We start from the raw sequence: 15,069 nt of genomic DNA, 5'->3' as shown, positions 1-15,069 counted from the left end.
ATTGTTAAATTATATAACAACAAATCATCAAAAAAGAGAGAGAATAAATAGGAAGAAAAGATGAGAGAGAAGAGAAGAGAATAAATAGGGATTGTGGAGTTAGTTTTTAATTTGGAATGACATTTATGCTCATTATTTTACCTTTAAAAACTGTTCCCAATATTTAGGAGGACAAATAGTGACATTTCACATTTGGGAAGAGAAAAAATTGAGAAAATTATGAAAAATAATAGAATTAACATTATTTTTTTAAAATCCCTCCGCCTCTCTATATGTCCGCCCCTGCCTAAAGACGAAATAAATTAATGACGACGTACGCGAATCCGGAAGTCAATAAATCAATAAAAACATTCAAAAGAATCCAAATTTCGAGTTCTGTAGAAAATTTTAAGAGCTAATAAGAAACTCTTCAGCAAATTGTTGAATTTCAACGGAGATGATATTCAAAAAAAATGTAGAAGACGAACACTGCAAATGGTAACTGGAAGTTGGCGCCTACATAACTGGTGGCTTGCTTACCAAGCCATCCTGGCAAGCTCTTCCGGTTCGATTAGTACTACATCCACATAAGCCCCGCGCCACGGACCAGCCCGGGACCTTGCTGCGCCGGTTAAGATAATCAGCTTTTCCTTCCATAACACCGGAATAGAAAGGTACTTATCAAGGGCCGAACCCCTTCTTTCAATGCACATCGCAAAATCTCGGAGAGCGCCGTCTGGTCGAATTCAAAGCTCTCTAGAGCTGAACGTGAAAGCGTGACAAACCGAACGGAAGGTTCGGATAGCGATTCGTGACTCATTTATCACCGCGCTACATCTATCCCCATGGATTTTCGGGTATGATCCTCATTCTCCCGAGGGATCCCCGGCTCTTCTTGTCTTGACGGCTCAATGCGGAGGGTGGTCTACGATCACAAAGCAGCTCCTCCATTGCATAGACTCGACCTACGACGCTTGAAAGAGAGCCGGTGTAGATAGAGGCGGCAATCAATTAGATGCAACACAGATGCTACTGGTCTTTTTCAAAGACCGGGGGCCCGAGCCCATCGCCGGGAGAGTTGCATCGAGTGCGTGGGCTCGCTTCGCGACCATAAGCAAGAAGTCGCCAAGTCGAGGCGGGAATAGCCAACTTCCCCGACGCTACTAGATGGGTAACTTCCTTCTATCCTCCTCCCGGGCCTTTCCAAACTGATCGTGTGTCCCGGGATGGAATACAACCGAAGAAGGAAGATAGTCAGTGTCACGGGAGTGTAAGGGCTCACTTTGGCTCTTGGCGAACAATTTCGAGTTCTGTAGAAAATTTTAAGAGCTAATAAGAAACTCTTCAGCAAATTGTTGAATTTCAACGAAGATGATATTCAAAAAAAATGTAGAAGACGAACACTGCAAATGGTACAAAGAATGGATTAATACCTTGAAAACCCTTGACAGCCCGGTTTATTTTCTTGGCATATCCTTTGCAATATGCATGTCGGCCTTCAAAACCGCCATTATCGATCCATCTTCCTTCTTCCCCCCCCCCCATCCTTCTTCTCACCATCGTTCGGTTATCTTTCTGCAATGAGAGAACAAATACATAGAAACCCAATAAATTCCTCGAATATAACGGAACATCGAATTCAAATTTCAAAATTGAGAGGAAGAGAGAAGTAGAAGGCAACCCACCTCACCCATTATAGTTTGCTTTTCTGTGAACATGCGTTAACAATAATATACCAAAAGAAGAACTTGAATTTTGCAGGGGTTAACTTCAAGAAACTCTTACCTTCGAGGAATGTGCAGAATATCTCTTCAGTTATTACTTTGTTCTGAACATCTGCAGAGGTAAATTCTGCAATAATCGAAAGCTGGGAATTTGAAAGTTTTAGATGAAAGAGAAAAATCAGACGAACGGAAAAGAAAGATTGAGAGAGAGATTCAGAGAGATCGAAAGGGATTCAGAGAGAGATTCAGAGAGAGTTCGAGGGGGAGAGGGATATAGAGAGCGATAGACTTTGAGAGAGATCGAGAGAGGTCGTCAGAGAGATTTAGAGAGAGTGGTGATTTAGAGAGAGATTCAGAGAGAGTGGTGATTTAGAGAGAGATTCAAAGAAAGTTCGAGAGGGAGAGGGATATAGAAAGCGACAGACTTTGAGAGAGATTGAAAGAGGAGCAACATCAAAAGGATTCTACCATATATTAAGGGACATAGATGACGGCCTATTTGTTTGGTCAATCACCAAAAAGCGGGGGGAAACATCGAACCTTGATCTGATACCATGTTAAATTTGCCATAAACATTAATACAAAAAACTCACAGCGACAAACACCGAACCTTGTTCTGATACCATGTTAAATTTGCCATAAACATTAATACAAAAAACACAAGAATTAACGTGGTTCGGCATTCATTGTAAAACCTACATCCACGGCAATAAAACCCCAATCAACTTTTTTTTGTGTTGAAATTCATTATCTTTAAATAGAAAAGAGCAATAGTCTTACAATGGACAAACACCGAACCTTGCTCTGATACCATGTTAAATTTGCCATAAACATTAATACAAAAAACCCAAGAATTAAAGTGGTTCGGCATTCATTGTTAAACCTACATCCACGGCAATAAAACCCCAATCAACTTTTCTCTGGGGTGAAGTTTCATTATCTTTAAATAGAAAAGAGTACGAGTCTTACAAGAAATTAAATTATAATATAATTCTCCCTCTCTGCTAGTTTCTTATAGAGTTTGAAGACTAGCAAGTTAAATTTATAACATCACTAAACAAAATAAAGGAACCACGAAAAAACATTTGTGATTTTCTAGACAATCAACCAGCACCTAGATCATTCAACGTTCACCTGATGAACGTTCTTCCTCTCCTCTTCCTTCACCTTCGGAACAATCACCTTCAACACTCCATTCTCCATTTTCGCCTTAATTTCATTGAGCTTGTAGAGCTTCTCCGGGAGATCAATCCTGGTACTGTATCTCCTTCCTCTTCTTCAGATTCCTTTGGACATTCTCCTTTGTTAATCATAGTATTCTCCTCCACCACTACCTTCACGTCGTCTTTACCTAGACCAGGCATGTCGATTCTCACGAATAGAGCATCTTCATCCTCCCTTGCGTCCCATCCTCTCCTCGTTCCAACTCCTGAACCATCATTGATGGACGTTGCACATGACACGATCAATTCGACTAAAGGTCCGACCCTAATAGAAATTGCTTACTCTCCGTCTAGCGAAGGAAAAGAGCGGGGCTTTTTTCGGGCGTAATAGTGGGCGGGTCTCATGAGATCTATGCCGGAGAAACATGAACAAGATTCTACCATACATTAAGGGGCATAGATGATGGCCTATTTGTTCGGTCAATCACCAAAAAGCGGGGGGAAACATCGAACCTTGATCTGATACCATGTTAAATTTGCCATAAACATTAATACAAAAAACTCACAGCGACAAACACCGAACCTTGTTCTGATACCATGTTAAATTTGCCATAAACATTAATACAAAAAACACAAGAATTAACGTGGTTCGGCATTCATTGTAAAACCTACATCCACGGCAATAAAACCCCAATCAACTTTTTTCTGTGTTGAAATTCATTATCTTTAAATAGAAAAGAGCAATAGTCTTACAATGGACAAACACCGAACCTTGCTCTGATACCATGTTAAATTTGCTATAAACATTAATACAAAAAACCCAAGAATTAAAGTGGTTCGGCATTCATTGTTAAACCTACATCCACGGCAATAAAACCCCAATCAACTTTTCTCTGGGGTGAAGTTTCATTATCTTTAAATAGAAAAGAGTACGAGTCTTACAAGAAATTAAATTATAATATAATTCTCCCTCTCTGCTAGTTTCTTATAGAGTTTGAAGACTATCAAGTTAAATTTATAACATCACTAAACAAAATAAAGGAACCACGAAAAAACATTTGTGATTTTCTAGACAATCAACCAGCACCTAGATCATTCAACGTTCACCTGATGAACGTTCTTCCTCTCCTCTTCCTTCACCTTCGGAACAATCACCTTCAACACTCCATTCTCCATTTTCGCCTTAATTTCATTGAGCTTGTAGAGCTTCTCCGGGAGATCAATCCTGGTACTGTATCTCCTTCCTCTTCTTCAGATTCCTTTGGACCTTCTCCTTTGTTAATCATAGTATTCTCCTCCACCACTACCTTCACGTCGTCTTTACCTAGACCAGGCATGTCGATTCTCACGAATAGAGCATCTTCATCCTCCCTTGCGTCCCATCCTCTCCTTGTTCCAACTCCTGAACCATCATTGATGGACGTTGCACATGACACGATCAATTCGACTAAAGGTCCGACCCTAATAGAAATTGCTTACTCTCCGTCTAGCGAAGGAAAAGAGCAGGGCTTTTTTCGGGGCGTAATAGTGGGCGGGTCTCATGAGATCTATGCCGGCCGTCGGAATCAAACGAAGTTCAAAGGACCATTCGATTCATTAAGGGGCATAGATGACGGCCTATTTGTTCGGTCAATCTCCAAAGGCGGGGGGGAACCATTATGGTCCTACCGGACCCCTCGACTCTTTTGCATAGTCCGGGGGCCGGCCGCAGCAGAGCAGCGGGGCATAGTGGCGCCCTCGCTTGGCGCCATTCCCGGACCCTAGCAGGACGGGGGGGGGCGGGGGATGGTCGGACGGACCAAACTCTACTTTGTTTGAGTTGCTCCACGCACGCAGACCGAAAGATCTCAGTTGTCCTGGACTGGACAAGTACGTAGATATCTTCGTGGGACCGGGGAGGGAGTCTCAATCGATCTTTTTTAGGATTCCTTATCACGCCACGCACGGAGATCTTTCCATTGATAGAGTTGAGGGCCCCCCCCTCTAAACAGACTCAACAAGACCGCTAAACGCCCCTGCCTCTACGGAAGAGGTGTACTTTTTACCGCCTGGAGGTCATATAGATCAAAACCCAGAGCGAGTTGAACTTAAGGTTTGGTGTGGCCACAACTACAACTACTGGCGTTTCAAAAGGCTTAGATTCGTCGGGCGCTACTGAAAGACTATGGGTGTAAGCCCCGAAAGCCTTTGGTACTTCGGTGGGGCGAGCAGCCCTTAAACCAAAAAAAGGCGAATAAACTTTAAAGGGTTTCCTCTTTCCCTTTCAACTTTAGCATGGAAATGTTGAAAATCTCAAAGACATCGTCTTTGGGCATATGCCCACACTTTTTGATGCAGGAGCATCGGTTGTTAGGGATATTTTAGTTTGAATAGGGGTATGTTTGTCTTTTATTGAATGAAGGGCCTCCTGACAATAGACGGGTCCCCAAGCCAGAAGAAGGGATAGAACTCAAGAATCCCATACCTGGAGATTGATTGCTAACTAGCAAAGCACAAAGCATCACATCTTTGGAATCCTTTGGTATCGCTACTTCGTTTCGCTTCCTGAACAACCCTTGCTTGCTTGCCGATGCATTCCTCCAGTTTGGAAAGGAATGTCCATCATTTGGTCCACCATATTCAGGACTTGGCTAAGAGGCCTCGATGGTGAGAAGAACGGATCAAATACATCTGCAAACATTCAACAAAACCAGAGGAATCAGAAATAGGACAAACTAAGCTTGCGAGGTAAGATCTGAAACAAGAACAGTTCGGCAAATAGGTTACAACTACCTCCGAAGAAACTCGGAACTGATTCACGGCGCCGGGACATCGAACGATCCTGTCGCCGTTCCACATCGAGACTTCGTTCGTCCTCATCGTACGGACGCATGTGAGTGTTGGTGTTGAAGTAACAACCCGCTAAAGATGGTGTTGCTGCTACAAAGCGAATAGGATTGATGAGCTTATTGATAAGCCCCGAAGCAGAGACTCTACGCAAAGCCATCGAAGAAGCCATCAGTGATGCAAAAGCAACAACGACTCGAACAGGAAATTCCAAAGACGGTATCGACTTGAGAGCTGTAGAAATGAATGAAGCTTTGATCGACCAAAAGTGTTTTAGGGAGAGAATTTAAAGCAAGCGGCAGAAACTAAAACTGGACTAGAGAGGAATGGAGAAGGCTAGAAAGCCTAGAAGGTTCCTGTTGTTGCAAAATTCGGTCTCTCATGGTCAACCGCTCGAACCTACAAAAAAGTGCTCAACCGGTGTAGTCGAGTTTCGTCTCCGACAAACAGGTTAGTTTAAACGAATAGAGGAAGCAAACTCAATCTTTCAATGTATTCAATAACTCAAGAGTGCATACCTGATAATGATGAATATGTAGGTATTTATAAATCTTAGGAGAGGTTAACTTAACTTTGTTGTAATGGAGTTCGAATAGAACTCTATTGCTAGCTTCTTGGGGAGAGGAATCTTATCCGCCAAGATAGTATTACTTGGATTGTAGTTGTGGAGTCCGATCTGGATTCTAAGAGTAATTTATCTTATTTTCTTAGGGCCTATTTTGTTACATGAGTCTGGAGATTTCAAAAATCTAGACATTTTCAATCTATAGATTTCAAGTTTGTAGAGTCATAATTCATAAAATTAACTGTTTGGTTAATATGAATTTATGGAATGAAATATGTGGATTGATTCTGAACAATGTTTAATCGTGATTTTTGTGAATGTGCAAATGTTTAGCATTTTTATAGTCGGGGTGAAATACAGAGATTTCACCTTACATTCATAAATCTACAGATTCACGTTTTTAGTGTAAAAAGATGAATTTTTAGATTTCATGAATCCAAGAATTTTCACAACCAATTAAATATAAATCTAGCATTATGAATCTAGAAATATGAAATTCAGAGTTTGCATTCATGGATTCCGTATTGATACCCATGCAATTATTTTCTTAAATGTTTAATAATCCGTATTTATGCCCATGCAATACTTATGAAATGGCGAACAACTGCCCTGCCTCTTTCTTTCTTCTTCTTCTTTCTTTCTTTTCTTTTTCTTTTCTTCTTTTTTCTTCTTCTTCTTCTTCTTCTTCTTTTTTTTTTTTTTTTTTTTTTTTTTTTTTTTTTTGATGAAATTTTTTTGTCTAGCTGACCCCAAAGTAATCTAACTATGAAACCTTACTTCTACTAATAATAAAGTAAACTTAGATGAAAAAAATAATAATAAAGTAACTAAATCGCCACGTGAATATGTTGTTAATTTGGGAAGCATTTTCTGATGGTAGTATATTCAGCTTCCACTTTTTATAAAGCATTTGAAGAACGATATATTTTTTTCAGTTCTGGGGACAATATCAATACAACACTCATGTAGTTTAGAAGGACGAGAAATCAAGGCGATGGTTTTAAAGAAAATTATGCAATTAGTTTTGTAAATCTAAACTCAACTTGGATTAGTTTTATTAATGAAAATATTGAATGATTATTTTTGTAAATAAAAATAGAAAGTAACTAATCATATAATTTTTTCATGTTTTTTTTTTCCAGGGGTTTTTGGTCATCTCAAGGAAATTATATTCATAACGACTGGTGACCCATAAGCCTAAAGGAAAAGAAGGAAGCTGGAAAGGTGTGGAGGGAAAGAAGTTTGAACTCAATACCGATCTTTGTGGATTTTGCTGCTTCTATCTATGAGGTTGATGTACATAGTGGTCTAGCAAAAGTGATGAAAAGTGATTCCTTAGAACAAAACTAACTAAAACTAGGGGTGCCAACAATGTGGTTGGGGGAGGTTTTGATTTGGGCCAAACACATTCCTTTGTAAAATAACGGTTTTGATTTGGGCTAATTAGCCAACAATAAAGGTTGTTCAGGGATAACGGTTTATTGATTTTCAAGTTTCTTTTATTTTTTCTTCTCCTCCACTTGAATTCAAATATGAAATATAAGAGAGATATTGGAAGAAAGAATAAAAAATTAGATTGATGGAAAGAACAGTATTGTTGGGGAAAGAAATTAGAATGGTGGAAATAGAAAACATAAAAAAGAAAGAAAAAAAAGTAAAGCCACTTTAAAATTTGGAATATATAACTAAATTAGAGTGGTACTTCACTAACAGAGTAACAAGTTGATTTGGGCTAACGGGTTGGCTCAAACTAGTTCGAAACTATTTGGGTTTCTCCCCTTCAGTCCAAACACAGGCCATTAAGATTCAATTTGGATTATTTTGTGTTATAACGAGCCGATTTAGTTCGATTTTAACCGTTAAAGTTGCAAATTGACACTCTTTTGTAACTTGTGAGACTAGTGTTTTCCTTTACAAACCAAGAGAGAACCTCCCAACTCAAAAGCCTCCACCACAAGATCAGACATTGGGCCATGTCCATAAATGCAGAAGGCAATGAACAATGCAGATACAAGGAAGGAAAGGGCACTGGTATGGAAAATTTTCAGTTAGTTTATTCCTTCGACAGTTCATTCTGAAAGGGAACAAGGCAATGAACAATGCAGATACAACGAAGGAAAGGGAACTACTGGTATGGAAAATTTCAGACGGCCTGCCTGTAAACCTGTTTACATGTTTACATCAGCCATCGCTACATTGTAGAAAGTTCCTCTCTCTACGTCTCAACTAAATGAAAACGAAGACACTCGCGAAAAACCATCTCTGTTCTCTACACTGCTGCAAGCAACTATATCATTCAATTCAATCAAAAGTATATACTCACTAAACAAAGTGAAAATGAAGGAACCCACAAAAAACTATTTGGGATTTTCTAGACAACCAGGACCTATATCTCTCAATAATATTCACCTGATGAAACGTTCTTCCTGTTGGATTTTCCTCTGCTCTTCCTTCATCTTAGTAGATCACCGTCAACACATGATTTTTTATGTCTACCTTAGCCTTAATCTCATTGATCTCATTGAACTTTACGAGCTCCTCCGGGAGATAAATCCTGTTAATGTATCTCCTTCCACTTTCCTTTTCCAGCACTACCATCACTTCCTTACCCTTACCGTTGATCCTCACAAACATATATTCCATATACCGGAAAGGATTGAACATCATTAGGAACATTTTTCGTCCGCCATATTCCGGACTCGGATCCTCAAGATCCTCCGTTGCGTCCACCATATTCAGGACTTGCAGAGCATCTTCATCCACTTCATCCTCCTTTGCGTCCCATCCTCCCATCGTTCCAACTCTAGCCTGGAAACAGGACAATCAGAAACAGGACAAACTAAGCTTGCCAGGTAAGATCTGAAACAAGAACAGTTCGGCAAATAAGTTTTTACAACTACCTCCGAAACTCGGAATTGATTTCAAATCGAGACTTGGCTCGTGCTTCTCGAACGGAGGCATACGAGTGTTGGTGTTGAAGTAACGACACGCTACAGATGGTGTTGCTGCTACAGAGCGAATAAGATTGATGAGCTTATTGATAAGCCCCGAAGCAGAGACTCTACGCAAAGCCATCGAGGAAGCCATCACTGATGCAGAAGCAGGAAATTCCAAAGACGGTATGGACTTTGATCGACCAAAAGTGGTGTAGGGAGAGAATTTAAAGCAAGCGGCAGAAACTGAAACTAGACCGGAGAGGAATGGAGAAGGCTAGAAGGCCTGGAAGTTGCAGGTGCTCGACCGGTGTTGTTGAGTTTGAACAAGTTAGTGGAAGCAAACTCAAAAACTAAGAGTGCATGAATATGTGGATGTTTATAGATGAGAAGTTACCTTAACATAACTGTGCAATAGTTCGAATAGCTAGCTTCTTAGAGAGAGGAATCTTATTCGCCAAGATAGTATTACTTGAATTGTAGTTGTGGATTCTGATCTGTATTCTAGGGGAGGAGATTCTAGAGCCTCGTCTTGTCGCACATGGAGCTCTCGTGGGCCCAGATGGATAAGCATAAATCTTTATTTTCAACTATTTTTATTTTTTTTTTTTTTTCTTTTCTCGCTGGGTAAAATCAGTTTTTTTTAATGTCAAAAGTTCAAAAGAGGGAGCTGTTTTATCCCAATAAACAAAGTTATTAATTATTAAATATTGTTGTAAATAATATTCATTATAGATATCTATTATCCCAAAGAGATTGTACTTCCAATTGAAGATCTCAACTACCTCATGATGCAATATTAGTGAATATCACAACCATCTCATTACAAAATGTTGGCAGTCAATATTTCTATTCATACACCTTCTATCTCCGATGGTAGTCTATCCTTCCATATCAATATTATCTTATTGTGAACTGATCTTGTATTTCTTTTTTGTATTCTATAGTTTCTTTTTATTTTATAACAAATATGAAATATTTATGAAATATTATATATTATATACCATGGAAAAAGCAATTAGGTAATGCTCTATCAAACGACATCCAGGAGAAAAAGTGACCGGCTCCATCAAATAATAAACGTCGCCTGAGAGATTCGTGGGGAAACCCCATGTACTTAGCAGGCACACGCCTTAACCACTCGAACCACTCGGCCAAAGTGACGGAATGGTTTGTCGGTGAGTCATTAAATTTACTTAACCTTTCAGCAATAGAACAAAGTTTAGACTCAAAAGAGATAAGAAATAAAATACAGTCGAGAGTGACAATCCCAAATCCCCTAGTTTTTCAAACAATAAACTTTTTTTGAGTCACCCAATCATAGCGGCAAGTTCGAACTGAAGACAACCTGCTATGTATAGGCATTAAATCAAAAGAAGTCACAAGTTTGAACATGAGAGTAGGGTTACATGACCGACCATAAGGGATGCATAGATAAATAGATTTTGCTTGGAAGCAAGGCTGCTCAAAGTAGTGCACATCTGGATCATTTATGTTTGATTCACTTAAGTTAGACCATTAATTTATATATGAGTTAATTGCACGATCCACAATTAATTTAGAGCACAAAATGAATCTATGATGTCCATTGCTCTGAACAATGCTAAATGCTAGATAAAGAACAATACTAAATGCTAGATAAAGAGGTCTATTTGTATATATTGAGAGGATTTTATGTATAAGGTCTTCTTAGTCAAAACTTAAATTACATATTGGTTTCTTTTAGGAAACTTTATATTTAGATGTAAAAGTCACTAACACTGTCACCAACTATTAGCCTCTATGTCTGCGATGTGGTCTTGAAGCTGAATCGATTGATCATATTTTCTTCAAATGCCAATTTGCCCAAGCTGTTTGGTTTGGTTCCTCTCTGTCTCAGATATTAGATAATTCCTCTGCAAATGTGTCTATTAAATGGTTGGACGAATGGTGTCGGCTGAAGTGTAGGGATAAGAAGGTTGTGGCGATTCCTTTCTGCATTGCCTCTTTCCTTATCTGGTCTATCTGGAGTGCGAGAAATTCTCTAATTTTTTCTGATCTGTCTTCTTCCCCAGCTGATGTTATTAATTGTGCTCAGTGTGTAGCTATGGAGTTTTTAAAGGTATGGTCTAATCAGCCTATTAATGTTGATGAGCACTACCTACCGGCCTGATCCTGTCCTTCTCGGGGTTGGGTTAAGGTTAATACTGATGCTGCATTTTGTGCGGATCAGGCAGTGGGAGTTTGGCTTCATTGGTCATGATCACAAGGGCTCTATTCTATTTGTTGTTTCTGATTTTGGACAAATGTTCTCTGCTTTTGAGGGTGAGCTAATTGCTCATAGTGAAGGTCTTCTATATGCTTTCCAAGCTGGTTACAAGCTCGTCATGTTGGAGTCGGACTGCTTGGTAGCAATTTCTGATCTTAAAAAATGAATATCTGATTCCTTATCTTTCTCCCCTCTAGTTGATGAGATTCTTTTTGTTTGTGTTCCCGCTTCCTATGTGTCCTTCTCTTGGATATCCCGTTCGTTTAACTTAGCTGCTGATGCTTTGGCCCGTGGTGGTCTATCTTCTGGTTCTAGGTGTGTCTGGCCTATGAGCTCTCCCTAACTCTTGGACTTGTTGTCTAGGGAGCTAGGCTTGTGTAACTGCTCTTCTTCTATATAAAGTGTGGTTTATCCAAAAAAAAAAAAAACTATTACTTAAATTCAAATTTTAAAAATTAAAAGACCAAAATACCCCTTATATTTGTTAATAAATAAAATTTTACAAAAATACGGGGTATGCCCTTCATGCTAATGAGTGAAGAGATACCAAAAATCACTCACAACGGCCTTACCAATAAAAACCCGTCATTGTCCTTTATCTTTTTCCAAAAATTCAAAGCCTTCTGCCATCGCGTAAAGCAGACTATACCTGAAGGCCATGGCCTCTCCTTCAAGCGTTGAATTGAGCTCCAGAGGAATGGATACCGCCAATAATAGTCTTCCCTATTCATCTCTTGGCACCACACCAGCTCCTCCTTTCTTCTCCTTTGCTCTATGGGACGCATCCACGCTGACTCTCATATATGGGGAAGAAGGTGGAAACCATGAGATCTCTTCTTCCTCGATCTGATCTGTTTCTAAATGATGCTCTACACTTGAAGGTGCTGCTTCACAGAACTCATGGAAATTTGACAGAGCTTCGTGAATAATCTTTGAAGGGGACCAGACCGCATTACTTGCCACCCTCTCGTTCCTCGCTCTCCATAGGAATTAAAGCGGTGAACGCACAAAGACTTCTCTCCTTCTTCATATCTTTCGAGCTCAATTTGTCAAAACGTTTCCAGGATTTCAACCATTACACCATCAATCCATACTTCTCCTTATCCAGCCTCCAAACCAAACAGCTCTATATATTGGGGAATGAAGGCTAATGTGAGAAATTGATTCCTCTGCCTCTCCGCATGCTCCACAGATCGTGTTCACCTGCATACCTCTCTTAATCAGTTCTGAAAAGGAAGCCAAACCTTCGTTACATGCTCTCCATAGGAAAGATTTCACCTTTGGATGAGCTTTGCACTTCCAAATCGATGCCCAGAATTAGGATTCATCTCTTCTGATGAGTGAGATCTAGATGATGATGGCTCTTCTTTTTCTCATTTTCCTTCAATTCTCATTGTAATCTATATGTCTTTAACTTAAAATACCCCATTCCTGCTACCACCCCAAGTCAACTGGTCTTCCTAGGGAAATAAAGCTAATTTTATCTATAATATTGCAGCAGCTTCTTCCTCATTACCAGTACTTGACCAGCTCTTGCTTCCAAGTCCTCTCTTCTTGATTTATCAAGTCTTCTACCCAGGTATTTGGGCATTCATACTCCTTTGCTGACCGTATCATGAATCTTATTAGGGAAGGAATCCAAGGATCTTCCCGAGCTCTTATACAGTTTCCTTTGCCTAGCCATTTTCCATGTCAAGCCTGCCCTTAGAACCTCCCTGCCTCCTAGTATGCTTCTAAGATGGGTTGCTTCCAACCTTGGCCTCTAGGAAGGATTTACCAGGATAATGTATTTTTCGCAGGAATCTTGACCATTTCAGCTCTGGCTTGAACATCAGCCTCCAAGCTTGTATATTATGTCATATTGAGTCCCTAAAACCTAGACCCCATTGATTCCTTGGTTTTGGCAGGATTTTTATTTGTGGCAGCAGCAGCCTGCTGCTGCCGACGGTTTAGATTATGCCACATCAACAAAGTTTGATCCAAGGGTTGGGATTCAGATGATAAGATTTACATGTAAATATTGATTTTTTATTTTTACATAGTAAGTACTTAAATTTTATCAATTTACAACTTCAAATCCTTTAGTTACCCGACACCCAAGGAACGGTTCTTCCTTGCCGCGACGATGCTCCCGGTTTCCGCCGGCGACTTGATGCTTCCGGTTGCAGTCAGCAGCGGTTTTGGCTCTACCAGGTCTCTTACGGTGACGGATCTTTTCCGTCGGCGTTTCTCATCGAAACCCTAACCTTTCATGGAGCTAAAGTGAAAATGTAGCTCTCGGATGCGGCCACGATACGGGGTGGCGCGGTGCGCAGGTTTGCAGGGCTCGATGAGGAAGAAGCCCAAAGGAGTCGGCAAAAAAAGCGGGAGGCGGGCAAACATCGGGGGGAAACGCCAAAACGGCCAGAAACAAGGAAACACAGAAAGAAAGGGGGGGAGAAGAGAGGCGAGAACGAAATAGTACAGAACAAAAAAACAAAAAGAGGCAGTAAAATGAAAAAGTAAAAAAAAGGTAGAAGGGAATGACGAAATGCAAGACAGAGACAAAAGAAAAACAGAGAAAGGCACCCAGGACCAAAAGAAAAGAAAAAAAAGCCAGCCAGAAAACAAAGAAAAAAAAAAAAAGGAAGAGGAGAAGCGAGAAGACAGAGTAGGAAAACCCGGAGGACTCCGACCGAACGCCATCCGAACCAGCAGCGAGAACGAATGGAGATCGGAGCTGGTCCCATAGACGCATTAGATTCAACCCCCGGACTCGCCGCCGAAACTGGAAAAGAGTGCGGCCCAGATAAAAGATTCTACCACTGATGATAACCGAATGAGTTCGTAGATTCAGATGACAACCGAATGAGTTCGTAGATTCAGAGGGTATAATTTGTAAATTAAAAAACTTAAAAATAAGTTTTGTAAAATAAGAAATTTATATTTACATTTAATCCCATCCTGTTGGAATCTCAACCGTTCAATCCAAATTGGATGATTTGGCAAAAATCCGACCCTCGGCAGCTGGCAGCAGCCGCTGCCGCAAATAAAAATCCGTTTTGGCATCCTCTTCTAGGAGATCCAGTGGATGGCCTTCTTTGAGTCAGTGCCTCCCCAAAAGCAACCTAAGGCTTTTGCTTTCTTCTCCTTATGGGTTGTCTTGGGTACTAGAAAATGTGATCCAACATAATCTGAAGAAGGGAGAGGCAACAACTTCGGTAGTATTTCTCTTCCCGCATGGTTGAGCAGCTTCTTGGACCAACCTTTGTACTTCTTATCTACTGGGTCATTGAGGGAGTGAAAGAGTTCCACCTTTGAGACACCAAACTTCGTAAGGAGACCAAGATACTTTTGTGGACTATCACCATATCTTACCTTCGAGATCATGGAGAACCACCTCTTGAATCTAGAGGGGGTGTTAAGACTAAAACATAGGGAGGACTTCTTCTAGTTTATAATAGCCTGTCCTAATGCCCTGCAATACAACTCAAGGGATCCCTTGATGGGATACACAGTACTAGCCAGCCTCACCTCCGAAAACAAAATCAATCATCTGCAAAACATCAAATAAGTCAGGGGTTGTATATGTCTTCTAATTTTCAAGCCATGTAGATCACCTTGCCTTTCCTTGGCTGCCAACAGACTTGAT

The 15,069-nt window shown here is 40.2% G+C and overlaps 1 protein-coding gene across 1 annotated transcript; it reads right to left on the bottom strand.

Annotated features, from left to right (window-relative positions):
• Positions 1 to 2,822: 2,822 nt before the first annotated feature.
• LOC149013473 (heat shock 22 kDa protein, mitochondrial-like) lies at positions 2,823 to 5,864 on the bottom strand. The gene is made up of 4 exons (XM_089159255.1): positions 5,639 to 5,864; positions 5,420 to 5,536; positions 4,104 to 4,268; positions 2,823 to 2,977 (listed from the first exon to the last, which is right to left on the bottom strand). Exons 1-4 carry the CDS (start codon positions 5,862 to 5,864, stop codon positions 2,823 to 2,825), a joined length of 663 nt encoding a protein of 220 aa, XP_089015381.1.
• Between the last annotated feature and the right edge of the window lie 9,205 nt (positions 5,865 to 15,069).

Source organism: Hakea prostrata, chromosome 6 (assembly GCF_041222555.1).
Source record: "Hakea prostrata isolate BN-2017 chromosome 6, UWA_Hpros_2, whole genome shotgun sequence".
Classification (NCBI taxonomy): Eukaryota; Viridiplantae; Streptophyta; class Magnoliopsida; order Proteales; family Proteaceae; genus Hakea; species Hakea prostrata.
This window is presented reverse-complemented; position numbering and strand designations above follow the sequence as displayed.